Below are 22,163 nucleotides of genomic sequence, written 5' to 3'. Positions count from 1 at the left end.
TTTTGGCCTTGTCAATTTTCTCTAATGCTGGTCTGTTTTCACTTTTATTGATTTTTGTTCTTTGGTATTTCTTTCTATTTATTTGGGTTTACTTTGCTCTTCTGTTTCTAACTTCTTAAGGTGTAACTTTATATCAAACACTTCAGATCTTCTTTTCTCATTTAAACATTTAAAGTTACACAATTCCCTCTTAAGCACATGGTTTGATGTGTTGTTATCATTCAGTTTTTGAAGAGTTTTCTAATTCTCCTTATGATTTCTTCTTTGATCATGGATTATTTAGAAGTGTGTTATTTAATATCCAGATATTTGGTTTTATTTCTAGATATTATTATTGATTTCTAATTAATTTCATTATGATCAGGTAATATGTTCTATATGATTTCAGTGCTTTGAAATTTATAGAAACTTGTTTTATGACATAGCATATGGGGTGTCTTGGTGAATGTAGCTTGTGCACTTGTAAAAAATGTATATTCTGTAGTTACTGGCTGTAACATTTTATAAATATCACTTAAATCATAGTATTATTCAAATTATATTTGACTGATTTTTGTCTAGTTGTTGAAACTTGACTGATTTTTTTTAGCATTTGACAAAATTTAATATCTATTCATAATAATAAGTTCTTAACAAATTAGACATAGACAAATGTAGCTTAATGTAATAAAGGCCATATACAACAAGCCCACAGCTAACATCATACTCAATGGTGAAAGGCTGAAAGCTTTTCCTCTAAGATCAGGAACTAGACAAAGGTGCCCACTCTCATCACTCCTATTCAACATAATAATGGAAGTCCTTGCAAGATCTGGAATAGCCAAGCAGTCCTGAGAAAGAACAAAGAGGGAGGCATAAAATTCTGGATTTCTTTTCTTTTCAATTCTGTGTTCCAGAGGTTTGGAGAGGAATGAATGATGAGGATGGCTCTTTTCTCCCTGAAGTCTGGAGCCTTCTGTAGGAGAATCAAAGACTGGAGTTGACTTAAAAGCTGAGAGTTGGAATTATCTGGAGGCTTTTTCAACTCAATTCTGGCGCCAGGAGTAGGATGACTTGAGTTTGCTGACATAATCACATGCCCTTCTCTTGTGGCTTGGCTGGTGTTTTGATTGCTATTTCTTCATTGGGATGATTTAGTTGTTCTTCTAAACAGAAAGTTATGAGATTCCTCGAATTCTAGAGATCAGAAATCAAAATTGGTTTCACTGGCCAAAAGTCATGATGTCAGCTGAGCTGCAGGGAAGGAGGCTTTAGGGAAGAATTCATTTCCTCATTTTTTCCAGTGAGTAGAGCTGTATTACTTACACCCTTGGTTCCTGGTTGTTCTTCCATCTTTAAAACCAGAAGCCTAACATCTCGTCTTAGTCATCAGGTTGCCTTCCAACTCTTGAAACTAGACTGATTTTTTTTAAAGAGTTTATTTATTTATTTATTTGTTTATTTATTTATTTGTTTTTGGCTGCGTTGGGTTTTCGTTGCTCTGCTCAGGCTTTCTCTAGTTGTGGCAAGTGGGGACTACACTTTGTTGTGGTGCCCAGGCTTCTCATTGCAGTGGCTTCTCTTGTTGCAGAGTACAGGCTCTAGGCATGCAAGCTTCAATAGTTGTGGCACACGGGCTCAAGAGCACAGTCTCAGTAGTTGTGGTGCACAGGCTTAGTTGCTCCATGGCATGTGGAATCTTCTCGGATCAGGGATCGAACCCGTGTCCCCTGCATTGGCAGGCGGACTCAACCACTGCACCACCAGGGAAATCCTGCATACTTTTTTTTTTTTTTTTTTGCGGTATGCGGGCCTCTCACTGTTGTGGCCTCTCCCGTTGCGGAGCACAGGCTCTGGACACACAGGCTCAGCGGTCATGGCTCATGGGCCTAGCCGCTCCATGGCATGTGGGATCTTCCCGGACTGGGGCACGAACACGTGTCCTCTGCATCAGCAGGCGGACTCTCAACCACTGCGCCACCAGGGAAGCCCCCTGCATACTTATAAAGTGTACAACTTGATAAGTTTTGACATGCATGAAGCCATCACCGTTATCAAGAAAATGAACATATTCATCACCCCCCCAAAGTTTCTCATGCCCCCTTTTAATTTTTCTCTCACATCTCCCACTACCCAGGCAACCACTTATCTTCTTTCTGTCATTATAGATTAGTTTGTATTTTTAATAAATTATATGTGCTCTTTTTCTTTCCTGGTTCTCTCACTCAGCATACTTATTTTGATATTCATCCTATTGTATGCAGCAAGAATTCATTCCTTTGTATTGTTGAGGATATTGTACCTACCACAATTTGTTTATCCATTTACTTGTTGATGGACAAACTTGGATTGTTGACAATTTTTGGCTATTACAAATAAAGCTTCTATGAATATTCTTTTACAAATCTTTGTTTGGACCTGTGCTTTCTTTACTCTCAGTAAATACCTAGAAGTGAAGTGTCTGGATCATATGGGAGGTTTTAAGACCTTGGCAGTTTTCCAAAGTGGTGTTACCATTTTCTATTCCCAGCAGAAGTGTATGAGAGTTCCAGGGGTAAACCTCACTTGGTAGTGATATATTATCCTTATACTTTCTTGAATTCACTTGCTAAAAATTCTGTTTGTTTCATAACTATTTGGCTGTTTAGGTTATCTATTTCTTCTTGAGTGAGCTTTGGTGTTTTATATCTTTTAGGGGATTTGTCCATATAAAGTGTCAGATTTATAGGCAAATTTATATAAAGTTATTCATAATAGTCTATAATTATTGTTTTAATATGTATAGAATCTGTAGTGATGTTACCTCTCCCATTTCTGATATTGGTAATTTGTGTTTTCTTTCTTACACAGGTTAGACTGTCCAGAGGTTTATTAACTTTACTGATCTAAAAACCAGCTTTGAGTTCATTGATTCTGCCTTGTTTTCTGTTTTCTATTTTATTGATTTCTACTTTGATCTTTATTATTTCCTTTCTTCTGTTTACTTTGGATTTGATATCCTCATTTCTTAGCTTCTTAAGGTGAAAGCTGAGGCCATTAGTTTGAGACCTTTCTTATTTCTAATATAGACATTTTGCATTATAAATTCCCCCCAAAAAATCTACTTTAGCAGTATCTCACAAGTTCTGTTGTATTTTCATTTTCATTCAGTTCACAATACTAATTTCCCTTTTAATTTCTTCTTTGCCCCCAGGTTACTTAGTTTCCAAATATTTGGGACTCATATGTCTAGAGGTCTTTCTGTTACTGATTTTTATTTTAATTCCATTGTGGTCAGAGCACATACTTTATATGACTTGGCTCTTTAAGAATTGATTGAGACTTGTTTTATGGCCCAGAATGTTGTCTGTTTTGGTAAATGTTCTATATGTACTTGAAAATAATATGTAGTCTGCTGTTGTTTGCTGGAATGTTCTATAAATGCCAATCATGTAAAGTTGATTGATAGTCTTATTCAAGTGTACTATGTCCTTGCTGCTTTTCTGCCTCTCAATTATTGAAATCCCATATTATAGTTGTGGATTTATTTACAGTTCTATCAGTTTTTACACCATGTATTTTCAAGCTGTGTTATTGGGGGCTTAGACATTTAGGATGTTTATGTCTTCTTGATTAAGTGACCCATTGATATTATGAAATGACCTTCCTTATCCCTGGTGACATTCTTTGCTGTGAGATGTACTTCTTTCTGATATTAATATAGCTATTCCACTTTTCTTTTGAGTAGTGTTAGCATGGTGTATCTTTTTTCACTCTTTAACTTATTTTTGTCTTTATATTTAAAGCTTATATGCAGCATAGAGTTTGAGCCTACTTCTTATCCAATATGTCAATCTATGCCTTTTACTTGGAGTGTTCAGACCATTTCCATTAATGTTGTCGTTGATATAGTTTTAAGTCTCTCACCTTGTTATTTGTTTTCCATTTTTCCAACTGTTGTCTTTTACTTTTTTACTTTTCCTTCCTTTTAAAAAATTGGTTGAGTATTTTTTATGACTCTGTTTTTCTCCCTTTTCAGCGTATTAGCTATAATTCTTTATTTTATGATAGTGACTGCGTTAGGGATTATAGTCTGCATTTTTATCACAGTTACCTACATATAATATTGTGCTTCTTCAAGTATAGAATAAAAGCCTTACAATTATATACTTCTATTTCTTCACTCTTGGGATTTATATTATTATTATTTTACTTATGCATATATTATAAACAAAAAGTACAAAAATATAACATGTTATAAACAAAAATTTTTATTTTTGTTTAGTCATTTATCTTTTAGAAGATTCAAATAATAAGAAAATAAATCTTAACTACCATTGCAGTTACCATTTCTGGTACTTTTCTTTAGGATAGATCAAGAGTTGGCTGTCTTTTTCCATAAAGGGTCAAATGGTAAATATTTTAAGCTTTTAGGCCATAAATAAAACTTTATTTACAAAAACAGGTGGAAGGCTCCAAATTTTGCCAAACTCTGGTGTAGTTTCGTATTTCCATCTGGTTTTGTTTTCCTTCTGCCTAAAGGACTTCTTTTAATGTGGGTGTACTGTCATGAGCACGCAGGTCTGCTGGTGATGGGTTCTTATAGCTCTTGTATGTTCGAAGACATTTTTATCTCTCCATTGTTTTTAAAAGATATTGTTAAAAGCTGACTAGAGAAGCTACATCGATAGGTTTTTTTTTTCTCTTTCAGTACTTTAAGGCTATTACTCTACTATCTTTTTTCTTGCATTTTGTTTTTGACAAGAAATCTGTCATCCTTGTCTTTTTTTTGTTTTTCCTGGTTGCTTTTAGGATTTTATCACTGGTTTTGAGCACTTGGGTTATGATGTGCCTTTGCATAGTTTTCTTCATGTTTCTTTTGCTTGGACTTTGAATCTCTATGTTTATAGTCTTCATCAGTTTGGAAAATTTTCTGCTGTTAATTAGTCAAATATTTTTTTTGACCCTCTCCCTTCCTTTGGAGACTCCAATTACACATATATTAGATTACTTGAAGTTTTTCCAGAACTCATAATGCACTTTTAGTTTTTTGGATTCTGAAAATTTTCTTTCGTGTGCAGCAGACTTGGAATTTCTCTCTTTGTAATCCAGACTTCAGTCTTAAATTCAAAAGCCAATGAATTGCAAATTTGTGTGAAAGATTTTCTCTTTCTGTCTTCAGATGAAAAGTATTACTTTAAAGGTTACCTAGGCAGATAAGTAGATGCTATTTTAAAAGTATTTTCATGGCTGGAGAACTTTTAGAAGAAAAAAATGCCAGAGGCTGTCTGAACATTAGTATGAGAGTTTTGTACTGGAGAATCATTAATTTGTTGTCTTTCTACAATTTAGGCAGTCACTGAGGAGAGTATTGCCTTTTTGCAGAAGAGAGTGGTAGAACTAGAGAATGAAAAGGGAGCCTTGCTCTTTCATTCTGTAGAGCTGGAGGAGCTGAAAGCTGAGAATGGTACGTATAAATGAAAACCATAATTCTCTGACTTCTTAACCCACAAGTGCCTCTACTTTTATCACTATATATGTATAACATGTAGATTCTCTGATTCTATGATAATAAAGGTCTTAGACAGCATGGCTGGTAATTATTGAAGTTAGGATTAATACACATTAAACGATTTAAGCACAATACCAGTGTTTACATAAGTATAACATTTTGCAGTATGGGCTATAGATGCTGCAGGAGATCTGTATTATATTCATTTTGGAGTGGCCAAGGAATCTTCTCAGAAGTACGGCTTGAATAAGACCTTAATAAGACAATGAATTTTTAAGTAGCCAAAATAAAGAGAGAAAAGACTTTCCCAGTAATAAATTTGTGGGGTGAGATAATAGAGATCAGTATAAATAAAGGTTCAGAGGTAGAAACCATTTTGGCTTTTGCTCATAGTATATACTGCTTAGAACCTTATCCCTTTTCTTTAGCTTGGCTAATTCATACTCATGTTTCAGGCCTCAACTAGGCCATTATCTTTTTCAGGAAGTCGATCCTAATTTCCCAAAGTTGGGTTAAATGCATTTTTGTGCTTCCAAATTGCATTCTTTTAACATTGTATTAAGATCATCTGTTTATAATTTTATGTCTTATATTATAAGCTCTTTAGAGATAAAGTATAAGCTCTTCAAAGGCAGGGGCCCTTTTTTTTTTCGTCTTTTGCTTTACCAGGAACTAGAATAGTACCTGGCAAATGAGTGGCTGCTGAATAAAGTTTTGTTTGATTGAACTAAATTTAGCACTTTATTCTATTGGACTGTGTGTGAAGAGTTAGTAAGAATGAAGATAATACCTCCTTCCATTTGTCACCTGCTTCATAAGGACCTTATGGTTTTAATAACTTCTAGTCAATAACGTTTTACTTATCTATTTTATCCTGGAGTAACTGACTACCATGCTTTATCTTTAAGAGTGAGAATGAATACCAAATAAAGTTTGTACCATTTCCTAAGGTCTATAGCCAATATTTCCAACTTAACCATCTTACAGTTCCACTTAGCTATAAACTAGGGATCGTATATCTTTATTAGACTAGTCCCACCATTGCTGATAAAGAAAGAACGCCACAAATTCAGTTCATTATTCAACCCACTGAAAATACTTCTTTGAGATCTTATCCGTGATGCTTATTTTGTAGTTGTGCAAGCAGTCCCGGTCACTTTCATGTAGCTCACTGTGGTTTAGAGGTTATGTGAGTTCCATTCTCTTTGTTCTTTCCTGCAGGGGTCACTGGACTTGTTTTCTGTATTAGTTTTTGGGTCTGGTCTCATAGGTTACCTTTGCTTTATGAGTCATGTTCTATTAAACTCACCTTTTGTGCTTTCATTTCTGCCACTGTGCTCCTTCCTCAAATAATCTTGTGAAATGTCTGAACATATTATATACAGTCTTGAATTCATTTGTTTCATAAATGTTCATTCATTCATTCAGCAAATATCTATGGTGCCTTTCCTATGTACCAGGCACTAATTTAGTTGCTAAGCATATTGCTGTGAACATATTAGAGGACAAGACAGGCTATAAACATGTATATACATAAGAAAATTTCAGGGAGTGATAAGTATTAGGATCAAAATAGAACAGGCTACTGCACATGTGCCTGGGGGAAGAAGAAAGTAGCCTCAGAGTGGTTAGGGTGAGCCTCTCTGAGCACTTGATACCTGAATGATGAAAAGGGGACAGCCATGCAAAAAGAGGCTGAGCAAATTGAATCCCAAGCAGAGAAGAGCAGTGCAAACACCCTGAGGTATGAATAAATTTGATCTGTTTGCAGACAGAAAGAAGGCCAGTGTTCTTGGGATTAGAGTGAGCAAAAAAGGGGTAGTACAAGCAGAGGAATTTGTAGAATAAGTGGGGTCAAATCATGTAGGTCACGTTAAGACATTTGGATGTAGTGTAAAAAATATGCTTCTTTTGTTTGTTTCTTTAGTATATTTGTCTTAACTTCTCAGAAAGAGTATAAACTTCTTGGGGGCTTATTAATACTCAATATTTTTATCCTCCAAGGTACTACTACTGTTTTTAAATACACACTTTGTAAACATGGGGTGGAACTCAGAAGACTGAATTCTGATCCCAGCTCTATGAACTAGCTGTAGGTCATGGCATTTCTTTGTTTCCTCATATGGTCATTGAGGAGATTGGATAGCTCCCTTCTAGTGCTAAAATTTGACATCCTTATGAAAATATGTGAAAGAATGTTGAAGACATTATAAGTGCTATATTAATACATTATAATATGGATACAGAGGGTTATAGATAAATTAAGTTAAATTTATTGCCCTAGAAGTCCCAAATTATGCCACAGAAATAGCTGCTTTTTGTCATATGCTCTGGCATTTTTATTCCCTTTAAAGCCTTCCACTATTTATTATACTTCACTCAGGTTAATAATTAATACCTAGTACCATTCTATCTTATATCTCATCTTCTCATCTTCTTTTGCAACTTCTTTAATAAAATAAACGTTTTATCTCCCCCAAACTATTGTATCTGTTCTTTCCTCTTGGTTATTTCATGCATCTCAAATAGCCACATACACAATCATACCTCTGTTTTTTTCAAACACTCTACATTTATCTTCTAAGGATATTTATTTTGTGACTTTCAGAAAAACTGTCCTCTCAGATTACTCTCCTAGAGGCTCAGAAGAGAACTGGAGAGGCAGATAGAGAAGTCAGTGAGGTAAGTGATGCATTCTTTTTTTTTTTAATGATTTATTTTATTTATTTTGGCTGTGTTGTGTCTTCGTAGCTGTGTGTGGACTTTGTCTAGTTGCGGTGAGTGGGGGCTACTCTTCGTTGTGGTGTGCGGGCTTCTCATTGGGGTGGCTTGTCTTGTTGTGGAGCACAGGCTCTAGGTGCCCAGGCATAGTAGTTGTGGCTCGCGGGCTCTAGGGTGCAGGCTCAGTAGTTGTGGCTCGTGGGCTCTAGGGCGCAGGCTCAGTAGCTGTGGTGCACCGGCTTAGTTGCTTCGTGACATGTGGAATCTTCCCAGACCGGGGCTCGAACCCATGTCTCCTGCATTGGCAGGCGGACTCTTAACCACTGCGCCACCAGGGAAGACCGATGCATTCTTAAAATAATCAGAATATGAGCTCAATCAAAGGGAGGTAATTTCAAACCTAAGCTTTTCTGCAATTTTCTAATGTTGATAGAGAATTACATTACCTGGAAAGTGAGGTTTAAGAGTTGTAATGGTTATTATTTATCTTTTACTCTCACTTGTTTCTAAATATTTGGAATTTTTTTGTTTGTTCAGAACCAACGCAAGTACAGTAGCACTTGCTTGGGATTTGATAACCCACTTTTCATGCTAGGTTATCATTTATTTCAGCTTCTTTGCCCATCTCAGATAAGTTTCTCAGTGAAGAGATTAGATAAAGTCTCTAGTCTCTCCCCAGATCCCCTTCCCCAGTTGGCACAGTTTCACTTAGGATTATATTAAAAAGGGTATCGTCAGAGAATGGTGCTTTTTATAACCTAAAAATTACTGTAAGAAATGTATGGTTGCTCAATATTCTGCTGATTTAAGATTACTGTTAGCTGTACTGTGTTTAATTGTCCTTCCAATCAGCAAGTCAGTGATAGACTCATAAATGGCTTTGGGGAATAATGTAACTTCCTTTTTTTAAAAAAATTATTTATTTATTTATTTTTGGCTGTGTTGCATCTTCGTTGCTGCACGTGGGCTTTCTCTAGTTGTGGCGAGTGGGGGCTACTTTTCGTTGTGGTACATGGGCTTCTCATTGCGGTGGCTTCTCTTATTGTGGAGCACGGGTTCTAGGCGCACAAGCTTCAGTAGTTGCAGCACGTGGGCTCAGTAGTTGAGGCTCGCTGGCTCTGGAGCGCAGGCTCAGTAGTTGTGGCTCATAGGCTTAGTTTTTCTGTGGCATATGGGATCTTCCCAGACCAGGGATTGGACCCATGTCCCCAAACTCATTTAATAAAATACTAAATTTGCCATGAGATTCACTGGTTTTGTTTCCCAAGAAAACAATTATAGAATAATTTATGTGGATTGAGCAGTCTAACACAGTAATCCTTGTAATAGTAACTTGGTTAATATTTTGTAAAACAGGTCTATAATGTCTTCCCAATCCCCAACAGAACTCCTTTTTGATTATTTTGTCCTGGCAATTTATCTCAATCAACTTGTTTGATATTTGTCTGTTAATGGCTGTCTTATCTAATACTTCCCATTTCAATAGATAGTTTAGGAAAAGGAATCCCTAACTTCCTCCTTGGCATGGGATGAAACAAAAATTTAATTCATTTCCTGCTTCCCTTTTTATTTTTAAGCAGTTCTTAGGAGAAATAAGTAGTTTTAATCTGAAGGAAAAGTTTCCCAAGTGAGGAATATTTAGAAAATGAGTCTCAGGTTTCCTTAAGTCTTATGAATATGACATGACCTCAGTGCAGCATTGACAGGATGCCCTCAGAGGTCCAAGTTGGGAAAACTGATTTTAAAAGTATTTAGCAGTGTTATGTTAGGAAGGTTTGGACAGAAAAGTTTTAGGTTTTGGAAAATGCACAAAATACCAGTTTTTACTTAGGCTCCTTTCTCCCTCCCTCCCTCCCTCCCTTTCTTTCTTTCTAATAAATTTATTTATTTATTATTTATTTATATTGGAGATTTATTTATTTTGGCTGCACTGGGTCTTCGTTGCAGCACGCAGGCTTCTCTAGTTGCAGTGCACAGGCTCTAGAGTGCACAGGCTCAGTAGTTGTGGCGTGAGGGCTTAGTTGCAGTATGTGGGATCTTAGTTCCCTGACCAGGGATTGAACCTGGGCCCCCTGCATTGGGAGTGCGGAGTCTTAACCACTGGACCACCAGGGAAGTCCCTACTTAGGCTCTTTTCTATAAAACATTTGATTGAGGCTTTTTCTTTCTTTTTTTAAAAACAGATGAGCATGGTTGATATTGCCAGGCTCAACAAGAGCAGCTCTTCTGCTGAGGAAAGTGGACAGGATGTCCTGGAGAACACATTTTCTCAGAAGCATAAAGAACTATCCACTTTATTGTTGGAAATGAAAGAAGCCCAAGAGGAGATTGCATTCCTTAAGTTGCAGCTTCAAGGCAAAAGGGCAGACAGTGACCCTGAGGTCCCTGACCAAAAAGAAATGAAACAGACAGAGAGTGAAGGAATACCTCCAGTTAAAATGACAGTATTGCTTGAAGATACAGGGCAACATTTTCCCCCCATGCCAAATGAAGAGAGCGGTCTTCCAACAACCGAGAAAGAAGAACAGATGAGCACTAAATACCAACACAGAACATCTGAGGAAATATCTTTAAGTGACACTGGAATGGAATTAAAATCAGCAAAGCAGGATGATGATGATAAATCCCCTTCTGTGGTATCAGGTATTTGTCAGTATCACCAGGATGAATTGGAAAGGCTAAAAGGTCAAATTTTGGAGCTTGAGCTAAACCTTCATAAAGCAGAAGAGATCTATGAGAAAAATTTAGATGAGAAAGCTAAGGAAATAGGCAGCCTAACCCAGCTGATTGAAGAGTTTAAGAAAAATGCTGAAAACACCAATAGTGCATTCACTGCTTTGTCTGAAGAAAGAGACCAGCTTCTTTCTCAGGTGAAGGAACTTAGTGTGGTAACGGAACTGAGGGCTCAGGTACAGCAACTGGAAGTGAACCTTGCAGAAGCAGAAAGGCAAAAAAGACTTGACTATGAAAGCCAGACTGCTCATCACAACTTGCTCACTGAACAGATCCACAGTCTCAGCATAGAAGCCAAAACTAAAGATGTAAAGATTGAAGTTTTACAGAACGAACTTGATGATGTGCAGGTTCAGTTTTCCGAGCAGAGTACAGTGATCAAAAGCCTGCAGAGCCAGCTGCAGAAGAAGGAAAGTGAAGTGCTCGAGGGGGCAGACCGTGAGAGGGATATCTCAAATAAGGTGGAAGAACTTTTACAGGCTCTTTCACAGAAGGAACTTGAAATAGCAAAAATGGACCAACTCTTACTAGAGAAAAAGAAAGATGTGGAAATCCTCCAACAAACCATCAAGGAGAAGGATCAGCAAGTGACGGAAATCAGCTTTAGTATGATGGAGAAAATGGTTCAGCTTAATGAAGAGAAGTTTTCTCTTGGGGTTGAAATTAAGACCCTTAAAGAACAGCTGAATTTATTATCCAGAGCTGAAGAGGCCAAAAAAGAGCAGGTGGAAGAAGATAAAGAAACTGTTTCTGGCATTAAACAGAATTATGATGAGCTGAACCCAGTAGGGCTAATAAGTAAAGAAGAACTTCAGTATGAATTAGACCTTGTAAAGAAAGAAAGTGAGCAGAGAAAAAGAAAGCTCCAGGCTGCTCTTATTAACAGAAAGGAACTTCTACAGAGAGTCAGTAGATTAGAAGAGGAATTGGCCAAAGTGAAAGATGAACCCAGGAAGGACACCCCACTCAGTGAGAGTGAGAGGAGGGAAATGGAGGAAGATAAAGAAAGCAAAAAAGACTCAGAAAAATGTATGACTTCTAAGTGCCAAGAAATAGAAATGGTAATATCTTTAAAACAGGTAATATCTGAGAAGGAAGTGGAACTAGAGCACATAAGGAAGGATTTGGAAGAAAAGGCAGCAGCTGAAGAACAGTTACAGGCTGTGGTCAAACAGATGAATCAGAATTTGCAAGAGAAGACAAACCAAATAGATCTGCTCCAAGCAGAAATCATTGAAAACCAAACAGTTATCCAAAAGTTAACCACAGGTAACAAGGATGCAGGTGATGGAGAGTCAGCAGCACCTGTAAAAGTAGCAGCGGCCATCAGTCCACTTGGTGCAGGTAGTGGAGAACACTGGAAACCAGAACTGGAAGAAAAAATAGTGGACCTTGAAAAAGAAAAGGAGCAACTTCAAAAGAAGCTACAGGAAGTATTAACCTCTCGCAAGGTGATTCTAAAAAAGGCACAGGAGAAAGAAAGACATCTTCGGGAGGAGCTCAAGCAACAGAAAGATGACTATAATCGCTTGCGAGAACAGTTTGATGAGCAAAGCAAGGAAAATGAGAACATTGGGGACCAACTAAGGCAACTACAGATTCAAGTAAAGGAATCTTCGGACAGAAAACTCCCAGGCAGTAGCCAGCAGGTTCCAGGTTCTCCCACTCAAGGTTTAGAAGAACCTTTATTCAAAGCCACAGAGCAGCAACCTGCTCAACCTGCTTCAGAGTCTGACTTGTGCCCAGACTGGCCTTCTCATCCTGGAGATACAAATGGTTTGCAGGGCAATACTGCTATTGCCCAGATTAAGACACAGCTGAAAGAAATAGAGACTGAGAAAGAAGAGTTAGAGTTGAAGGTTAGCTCTACAATAAGTGAGCTGACTAAAAAATCAGAAGAGGTATTTCAGTTACAAGAGCAGATAAATAAACAGAATTTAGAAATCCGAAGTCTGAAGGCAGCGTCCCATGAAGCTGAAGCCCACACAGAAAGCCTGAGGCAACAACTGGAAAGCAGTCAACTAGAAATCACTGGATTAGAACATTTAAGAGAATTACAGCCTGAACTAGATGAACTGCAAAAACTCATAAGCAAAAAAGAAGAAGAAGTTAGATACCTTTCTGGACAGCTTAGTGAGAAGGAAACAGCCCTTACTAAAGTACAGACAGAGATAACAGAACAGGAGGATTTAGTGAAGGCTCTGCATACAGAACTGGAAATGCAAGCCAAAGAACATGATGAGAAGATAAAGCAGTTACAGGTGGAGCTTTGTGAAATGAAGCAGAAAGCAGAAGAGATTGGAGAAGAAAGTAAAGCAAAGCAACAAATACAGAGGAAACTGCAAGCTGCCCTTATTTCCCGAAAAGAAGTACTAAAAGAAAACAAACGTCTCCAAGAGGAGTTGTCTTTGGCCAGAGATAACATTGAACATCTCACCCAGTCTCTGGCAGATGTGGAAAACCAAGTTTCTGCTCAAAATAAAGAGAAAGATATATTCTTAGGCAAGTTAGCTCTTTTTCAGGAAGAAAGAGACAAACTCATTGCAGAAATGGACATATCTTTAATGGAAAATCAAAGTCTCAGTGGTTCTTGTGAAAGTCTGAAATTAGTTCTGGAGGGTCTTACTGAAGACAAGGAAAACTTAGTGAAAGAAATTGAATCTTTGAAATGTTCTAAGATTGCAGAAAGCACAGAGTGGCAAGAGAAACACAAAGAGTTACAAAAGGAATATGAAATTCTTCTGCAGTCCTATGAGAATGTTAGTAATGAGGCAGAAAGGATTCAGCATGTGGTAGAAACTGTGAGGCAAGAGAAGCAAGAACTATACGGCAAGTTAAGAAGCACAGAAGGAAACAAGAAAGAAACAGAAAAGCAGTTGCAGGAAGCTAAACAGGAAATGGAGGAGATGAAAGAAAAGATGAGAAAGTTTGCTAAATCTAAACAGCAGAAAATCCTAGAGTTGGAAGAAGAGAATGAGAGGCTTAGAGCAGAGGTACACCCTGCAGGAGGTACATCTAAAGATAGTATGGAAGCACTTCTTTCTTCCAATTCTGACATGAAGGAGGAACTAGAAAGGGTCCAAACAGAGTATAAAACCCTTTCTAAGGAGTTTGAGGCTTTAGTGATGGAGAAGGACTCTTTAAGTGAAGAGGTTCAGGATTTAAAGCATCAGATAGAAGGTAATGTATCCAAACAAGCTAGCCTGGAGGCCACTGAGAAACATGATAACCGGATGGTTGTCACTGAAGAGGCAACCCAGTCTGCTCCAGGTGAGGCCCATGAGCAAAGCTCGTCAAGTATGAACCCAAGGTCTGAAAATTCAGAATCCATTCATTCAGAGAACAGTGCCAAGCCTGATATAAGTGAGAATGTCAGCTTACATGATGAAATTAATAATTACCTACAGCAGATGGATCAGCTCAAAGAAAGAATCACTGAATTAGAGGAGGACAAGCAGAAAGACAAGGAATTTAGCCAGACTTTAGAAAATGAGAGAGCTGCTTTATTGAGTCAAATATCAGCTAAGGATGCTGAACTAAGAATGCTTCAGGAAGAAGTAACCAAAATAAACTCATTAAATCAGCAAATCCAAGAAGAACTTGCCAAAGTTACCAAGCTAAAGGAGACAGCAGAGGAAGAGAAAGATGATTTGGAAGAGAGGCTTATGAATCAATTAGCAGAACTTAATGGAAGCATTGGGAATTATTATCAGGATGTTACAGATGCCCAAATCAAAAATGAACTACTAGAATCTGAAATGCAGAACCTTAAAAAGTGTGTGAGTGAATTGGAAGAAGAAAAGCAGCAGTTAGTCAAGGAGAAAACTAAGGTGGAATCAGAAATACGAAAGGAATATATGGAGAAAATACAAGGTGCTCAGAAAGGGCCTGGCAATAAAAGTCATGCAAAGGAACTTCAGGAGCTGTTAAAAGAAAAACAGCAAGAAGTAAAGCAGCTGCAGAAGGATTGCATTAGGTACCAAGAGAAAATCAGTGCTCTGGAGAGAACTGTTAAGGCCTTAGAATTTGTTCAGACTGAGTCCCAAAAAGATTTGGAAATAACCAAAGAAAATCTGGCTCAAGCCAATGAACATCGCAAGAAGGCAGAAACAGAATTAGCCAGCTTCAAAGTACTGCTAGATGACACTCAAAGTGAAGCAGCAAGGGTCCTAGCAGACAATTTCAAGTTGAAAAAGGAGCTTCAGTCAAATAAAGAATCAGTTAAAAGCCAAATGAAACAAAAGGATGAAGATCTTGAGCGAAGACTGGAGCAGGTAGAGGAGAAACACCTGAAAGAGAAGAAGAATATGCAAGAGAAACTGGATGCTTTGCATAGAGAAAAAGTCCACTTAGAAGAGACATTTGGAGAGATTCAGGTTACTTTGAACAAGAAAGACAAGGAAGTTAAGCAACTTCAGGAAAACTTGGATAGTACTGTGGCCCAGCTTGCAGCTTTCACTAAGAGCATGTCTTCCCTCCAGGATGATCGGGACAGGGTGATAGATGAAGCCAAGAAATGGGAGAGGAAGTTCAGTGTTGCTATTCAAACCAAAGAAGAAGAAATTAGACTTAAAGAAGAGAATTTCAGTGTTCTAAAGGATCAGCTTAGGCAGATGTCCATCCACATGGAGGAATTGAAGATCAACATTTCCAGGTAAATGAATGATGACTTTTTTTGCTCTTCCAAAGGTAATTGAAGGCAAAGGAAGTCTCTATTTAAACTATTTCTATTCCCTTTAATATTATGGGACTGATTTTGGTTTAAATTCTCCCTGAAGATGTATTCCCTCTCACTTCTGTCTCTCTCGCTCTCTTGCAAATGACTTACAAATGACTTCCTGCTACAATTTGTATTAACATGAAAAATTTACGTCTGCTTCTCTACCCATCTTTCTATTGAGAGATCTCTTAGATTTCTTCCTTTCTTCTCATTTCCATTATCCTTGTCTGAATTTTTACCATAGTACATATTGTACTCTCAAATTACTGCCTTAGCCTCTGAAACGATCTCCTCTTTTCTCTTCCTCGTATTCCACATAAATTCATACTGCATATGCCTGCTAGAGTTACTTTCTTCAACTCCAATTTTATATCACTTTTCAAGCTCAGGAAGTAACAGTGTCCCCCACACTTTGTACTCTCATTTTTAGTAGGATCCTTCTGCTCTGAGACAGGTCTCCTCATTGCCTCTCATACCAAGATGATTCCATTAAGGGGCCAGACAACAGCTTGTCTAGAGCAAAGAACAAAATTGGGGGCACTTTTTAGAGTGTCCAAGGTCATGTCACTAAATTAGCAACATACTTTGGAGTTTATTTTTATACGAATTCTTAGGTGCAATATACCTTTAATACAGAACATTCAGTAGAGCTAATACCTCTTTATTAAAAAGATGAACACCTTCAATTATGAATATTTATTCACTTGTAGATCTGAGTACATGTTTTAGTATGTGTTCCTTAGGCATCAAGTACTTTTCCCTTGAAATCTGTAATTAATGACCTTCTCTCTTTTTCTAGGCTTGAACATGACAAGCAGATTTGGGAGTCCAAAGCTCAGACAGAAGTCCAGCTTCAGCAGAAGATCTGTGATACTCTACAGGGAGAAAACAAAGAACTTTTTTCCCAGCTAGAAGAGACTCAACATCTATACCGTAGTTCTCAGGATGAATTAGCTAAGTTGGGATCAGAAATGAAGATTCTCAGAGACCAGTCAACTGATTTATATAACTCTTTAGAAAAATATAAGGAAAATAAAGAAAATTTGGAAGGGATCATAAAGCAACAAGAGGCTGATATCCAAAATTGTAAGTTCAGTTATGAACAGCTAGAGACAGATCTTCAGGCCTCCAGACAACTGACCAGTAGGCTGCATGAAGAAATAAACATGAAAGAGCAGAAGATTATAAGCCTGCTTTCTGCCAAGGAACAGGCAGTCCAAGTAGTTGCTGAACTGCATCAGCAGCATGACAAAGAAATTAAAGAATTGGAAAATCTGCTGTCCCAGGAGGAAGAGGAGAATACTGTTTTAGAAGAAGAGAACAAAAAAGCTGTTGACAAAACCAATCAGCTTATGGAAACACTGAAAAACATGAAAAAGGAGAACATGCAACAGAAGGCTCAGTTGAATTCCTTTGTTAAATCCATGTCTTCTCTCCAGGATGACCGAGACCGTATAGTAGGTGACTACCAACAGCTGGAAGAGCGACATCTCTCTGTGATCTTGGAAAAAGACCAACTCATCCAGGATGCTGCTACTGAGAATAATAAGCTGAAGGAAGAAATTCGATGCTTGAGAAGTCATATGGATGATCTCAATTCTGAGAATGCCAAGCTCAATGCAGAACTGATCCAATATAGAGAAGACCTGAACCAAGTGATATCAAGGAAGGACTGTCAGCAAAAGCAGCTCCTTGAAGCTCAACTTCAGCAGACTAAGGAGGTGAAAAGTGAGTATGCTAAATTAGAAGAAAAGCTCAAGGAGTCTGAGGAAGCAAAGGAGGAGCTGCAGAGGTTCTCTCTTGCCCTACAGGAGGAGAAACGAGGTTTATCTAAAGAGATTGAGAACTTAAAAATATCTCTATCCCAACTAAATAAACAATTGACAGCCTTGCAAGAAGAAGGTACTTTAGGAATATTCCAGGCCCAATTAAAAGCAAAAGAAGGAGAGGTAGAGAAGTTAAATACTACCCTTTCTTTGTCTCAGAAGAGAATTACAGAACTGGAAGAGGAATTGGTTCATGTTCAGAAGGAAGCTGCCAAAAAGGTAGGTGAAATTGAAGATAAACTGAAGAAAGAATTAAAGCATCTTCATCATGATGCAGGGATAATGCGAAATGAAACTGAAACAGCAGAAGAGAGGGTGGCGGAGCTAGCAAGAGATCTGGTAGAGATGGAACAGAAGTTACTCATGGTCACCAAAGAAAATAAAGGTCTCACAGCACAAATCCAGTCTTTTGGAAGGTCAATGAGTTCCCTACAAGATAGTAGAGATCATGCCAATGAGGAAGTTGAGGAACTGAAAAAGAAATATGAGGCCAGTCTGAAGGAGTTGGCACAGCTGAGAGAAGAGCAGGGCCTCTTAAGCAAAGAGAGAGATGTTCTTGTTTCTAAAGCTGCATTTCCAGTTAACTCCACTGAGGATAACAGCTTGCCCCACCTTGAGAAACTTAACCAACAGATTCTATCCAAAGATGACCAACTGCTTCACTTGTCCTCACAACTAGAAGACTCTTACAACCAAGTGCAGTCCTTTTCCAAGGCTGTGGCCAGTCTACAGAATGAGAGAGATCGCCTGTTGAGTGAACTGGAGAAATTCCGCAAGTCAGAGGAAGGGAAGCAGAGGTCTGCAGCCCCACCTTCAACCAGCCCAGATGAAGTACAGAGTTTAAAAAAAGCTATGTCATCACTTCAAAATGACCGAGACCGACTAGTGAGTATCTAGGTTTCTCTTTCCAATCTTCTTTTGAGAGTTTTTGAAACTTTCTTTAAATTGATTTTCATTTTTATAGAAAATGATAAAAAGTTTATTCATATTATCTGGGCATTCTAGGACGATTCAAACCTCTTAGCCTGGATTTAATACCCTATAGTTTGTTTTTGCCTCTCTTTCCAGCATCCTCTTTTACTGCTTCTCTACTCATCCTCTTCATTTCAGCCAAACTGATTTACTCACCCACAAACTGATCTACTTACCCACGTTACTATCCTCTGAACCAAAATGTCCTCTCCATTTTCCTTTTTTGGGCACATATTTCCTACTCTTTAAAGGTTGCCCCAGAGCTCAAATCCTCTGGGTACATTTTCAGATCGCTTGATTGTCTATTACCTTCTGTCTGTACTTCCCTAGTGCTTCTCTTTTCCTTTGTCCCATATTGCCTTGATATATATGGGTGTGTGTGTATGTGTGTGTGTGTTTAATTTCTATACCCTTATTTTTTATTTCCCCAATTAAATTGTAAACTCTTGGTAAATGTGTCATGTCTTATACTTGTTCATATTTCCCATGGTTTTTAGCAGAAGGGTATTTAATCATATGGTAGATAATCAAAAATTGATGTATATTCTCTATATGTGTTGTTACTGAAAACACTTTTCTCTATTTTGTGAAATTGTCGTGTAGGGAAATTATAGGAACTTTTGAGACTGAGGCTTTTATATCTGCCATGAACAAGTCATAAAGCCTAGGCAGGGTTATAAATCACATGAAGGCCTGACAGTCTGACTCAGTGATATTGCATACAGGCTCTGCTATAGCCGCTGAGGCCCTTCTGCATACTTACTGAATGTATTGTTAATTGTCCATCAAATCTTCTTTTCCACATATCTTGTTCTCAGTCTGTCTCATGAGCATTGAAGTTTCTAGTCTCTTAGCCACTGGCTGCATGTACAATAACTTATTTCAATCACTATCAGTTTAAACATTTAGCCTAGGCCAGCGGTTTGTCACCTCTGCCTACACTATGCTTCCTTTCCCTCAGGACCACCCAAGAGATGAGCTAGGTCTGAACGGAGCTTAGGTGACTTTGGTTTTCTTTATGTAATTAGTCAAAGGGAAGTTTCGCAAATAAAGTCCGAGGGTCTCAGTGGCAAGGAGTTAACCCAGGGGATTCTACGATTCTACTAGGGCATGACAAACAACTCTGAAAACATTCTGGAGTTTTCATATGTGTTCAAACTTCCTTAGGATTTTCCCTTCCTAAAAGCTGTAGAGCAAATCTCTAGAGGTCCCTTTTTGTTTGTCTATACTTATTTCAGTCTGAAAATGATTTGAGGTAGCATATAAAGATATGAACAGTTTTTCAAGGTAATATAAGGTGAGGAACTGGGAAGGAAAAGAAAATTAGGGTCTGAGAGAAAAAGATTAAACCAGAAGTAAGTTTAGTTTAGGAGTAAACTTATCCCAAAGGGATATCACAATATCCTATTAGAAAGATGGACCACTAATTTTGCTCTGAGGTCTGGCAGCCATCAGAAGTACGGAATTTTAAAACCTTGTGTATGAATTGCAGTGTCCATATTTTAGGGAAAAGGAAGAAAGTAAAACTACTTGGAACAGATAAGAATAGTTATTCTTTAAGTATTGAGGCCTGCAAGAAATTTCTTCTGTGTTTCCATAAGGAGGTCACTATGAAGTTATGAAACATTCTTTACTTCTCTACAGTAAATATAATAATTGTTTTATAGGGTTTTTATTTAGCTGTCCCTTGATGTAAGTGCATAGCAAAAGAATTTTGAGTAATTCACTGAAGTTACCTCTGCAAGTGGCTAAAATGCAGTTCCAGACACCCAGCTTTCTGATGATCTGCTCTATTCCAAAGGTAACATTTAGAGTATCTGGACTAGAGGAGTGAGTGGATTGCATAAAGAATATATGTTTGCTTTAAAACAAAACAAAAATATGTTTTTATTTTAGTTTTGGGTTAAAAGATAAAGCTATACACATATATTTGATGAGTCACTAAATTCTACAATGTTTGATAAGAAAAACAAACAGTAGCATTCCCAACCCTGTTTCTCCTTCTTCTGAGGCAATCTGCTTTCAACCCTTTTAATTTGTTATTTTGGTGTTTCCTCAGTAGCTAAATATCATGTTTATAGTGCATCTTGGCTTTTCATTCTTTGCATTAGCTGTTGACTTTCTTATATGCTAACAGGGTTTAGTTCTCTTTACTCCCTCTGTTTTTTGTTTTTTGTTTTTTTTTTTTTTTGCGGTGTGCGGGCCTCTCACTGTTGTGGCCTCTCCCATTGCGGAGCACAGGCTCCGGACGCGCAGGCTCAGCGGCCTTGGCTCACGGGCCTAACCGCTCCGCGGCATGTGGGATCTTCCCGGACCGGGGCACGAACCCGTGTCTCCTGCATCGGCAGGCAGACTCTTAACCACTGCGCCACCAGGCAAACCCACTCCCTCTGTTTTCACAGTATAGACGTACATTTTCAATGTACAACCCCTTCCCCATTGTCCTGATGTAATTTAATTTTAATTTTGATTAAATCAATATTCAATGTCTACATTTTTATGACTACAAATGCTATTAGACCTGAGACATGTGTTACTGTTAGTTTCCTCGACACCTTTGTTTTTCCTGGAGTGAATAACTGTGTTTTTGTTGTTGTTGCTTACTTAGTTTTCTTTGTACTTATCAATGTAATTAATGCCAGACTTACTGCCATTTAATCCACATTTTTCAAGATGTTTATTCCTATCTATTTAGTCTTCAGGAAGAAAATTCTCTTGGAATCTCTTTTTTGCTCTTAAATAAATCAGTTGCCCTGTACTCCTAGGACACAGTTTTCATCTTAGAATATCTCCCTCCATTTCTCTCCTGTGTTAGAGTTCCTGTTTCTTGTATTCCGTGTTTTCCTCATCTTGGTTTTGTGCCATGATTTTGTTGGAATAAATCATTCAGCAGCTCTCTATGTAAAGATACAGGGGAGGTAAATTTATTGAAAATGTCTTATCTCTTACACCTGATTGATAGTTTGGCTGAGTATAGAATTCTAGGCTGAAAATAATTTCCCTTCAAAATTGTGAAGACATTGGTCTGTTCCCTTTTAGCTTACATTGTGGTTCAGGAGTCTAAAGATATTCTGATCCTTGATCCTTTGTATGTGAGATAGTTCTGTCTCTGTCTCTCTCCCTCTCTCCCTCATCTCTTATCTCTTTCTCTGTCTCTGGAAATACAGCTGGACCTTGAACAACATGGCTTTAAAATGCATGGGTTCACTTATACGTAGATTTTTTTCAGTAGTAAGTACTACAGTACTACAGGATCAGTGGGTGGTTGGCTCTGGATGCAGAACAGCGGATATATTCAGTGGAAGAACCGCATATATGAAGGGCCAACAATAGTATATATGGATTTTTGACTTCACGGTGGGTGGGTACCCCCACTCCTTCCTTGTTCAAGGGTCAACTGTAAATAGAATCTTTTAGTCTTGTGTGTTCTGACATTTCATGATAATGTATTTTGGTGTGCGTCTATTTTTATCATTCTGTCTAGTCCTTTGAATCTAAGAAGTCATGATCATCAATTTTGGGCTATTCTTTTGAATTCTATTTTACCATTTTCCCCCATCCTTTTTCTCTATTGCCTATTTTTCCCTGGAAATCCTGTTGTTTAGGTGTAGGGCCTTCTGGATTGGCTCTATAATTTTCTTACCTTTTTTATTTTTTTTGCTTTACTTTGGGAAGATTTTCTCACGTTCATCATATGAAGCCTATATTGAAGTTTTCATTT

The 22,163-nt window shown here is 37.8% G+C and overlaps 1 protein-coding gene across 12 annotated transcripts in view; it reads left to right on the top strand.

The window, feature by feature from the left end:
* Positions 1-22,163, top strand: part of GOLGB1 (golgin B1) — an 89,931-nt gene that overhangs the window by 45,500 nt on the left and 22,268 nt on the right. For all 12 annotated transcript variants that reach the window (XM_022565241.2, XM_089909951.1, XM_089909952.1 and 9 more), the window contains 4 exons: positions 5,311-5,425; positions 8,079-8,152; positions 10,375-15,578; positions 16,444-18,355. In XM_022565241.2, the coding sequence (XP_022420949.2) occupies positions 5,311-5,425; positions 8,079-8,152; positions 10,375-15,578; positions 16,444-18,355 (7,305 nt within the window). The remainder of the gene's footprint in view (positions 1-5,310; positions 5,426-8,078; positions 8,153-10,374; positions 15,579-16,443; positions 18,356-22,163) is intronic.

The sequence above is a fragment of the Delphinapterus leucas genome, chromosome 4 (genome assembly GCF_059928025.1).
Source record: "Delphinapterus leucas isolate spDelLeu-1000000601 "Yukka" chromosome 4, BTC_Dleu_Yukka2, whole genome shotgun sequence".
NCBI lineage: Eukaryota > Metazoa > Chordata > Mammalia > Artiodactyla > Monodontidae > Delphinapterus > Delphinapterus leucas.
The sequence above is the reverse complement of the archived record's forward strand: the minus strand, read 5'-3'. Positions and strand labels throughout refer to the sequence as shown.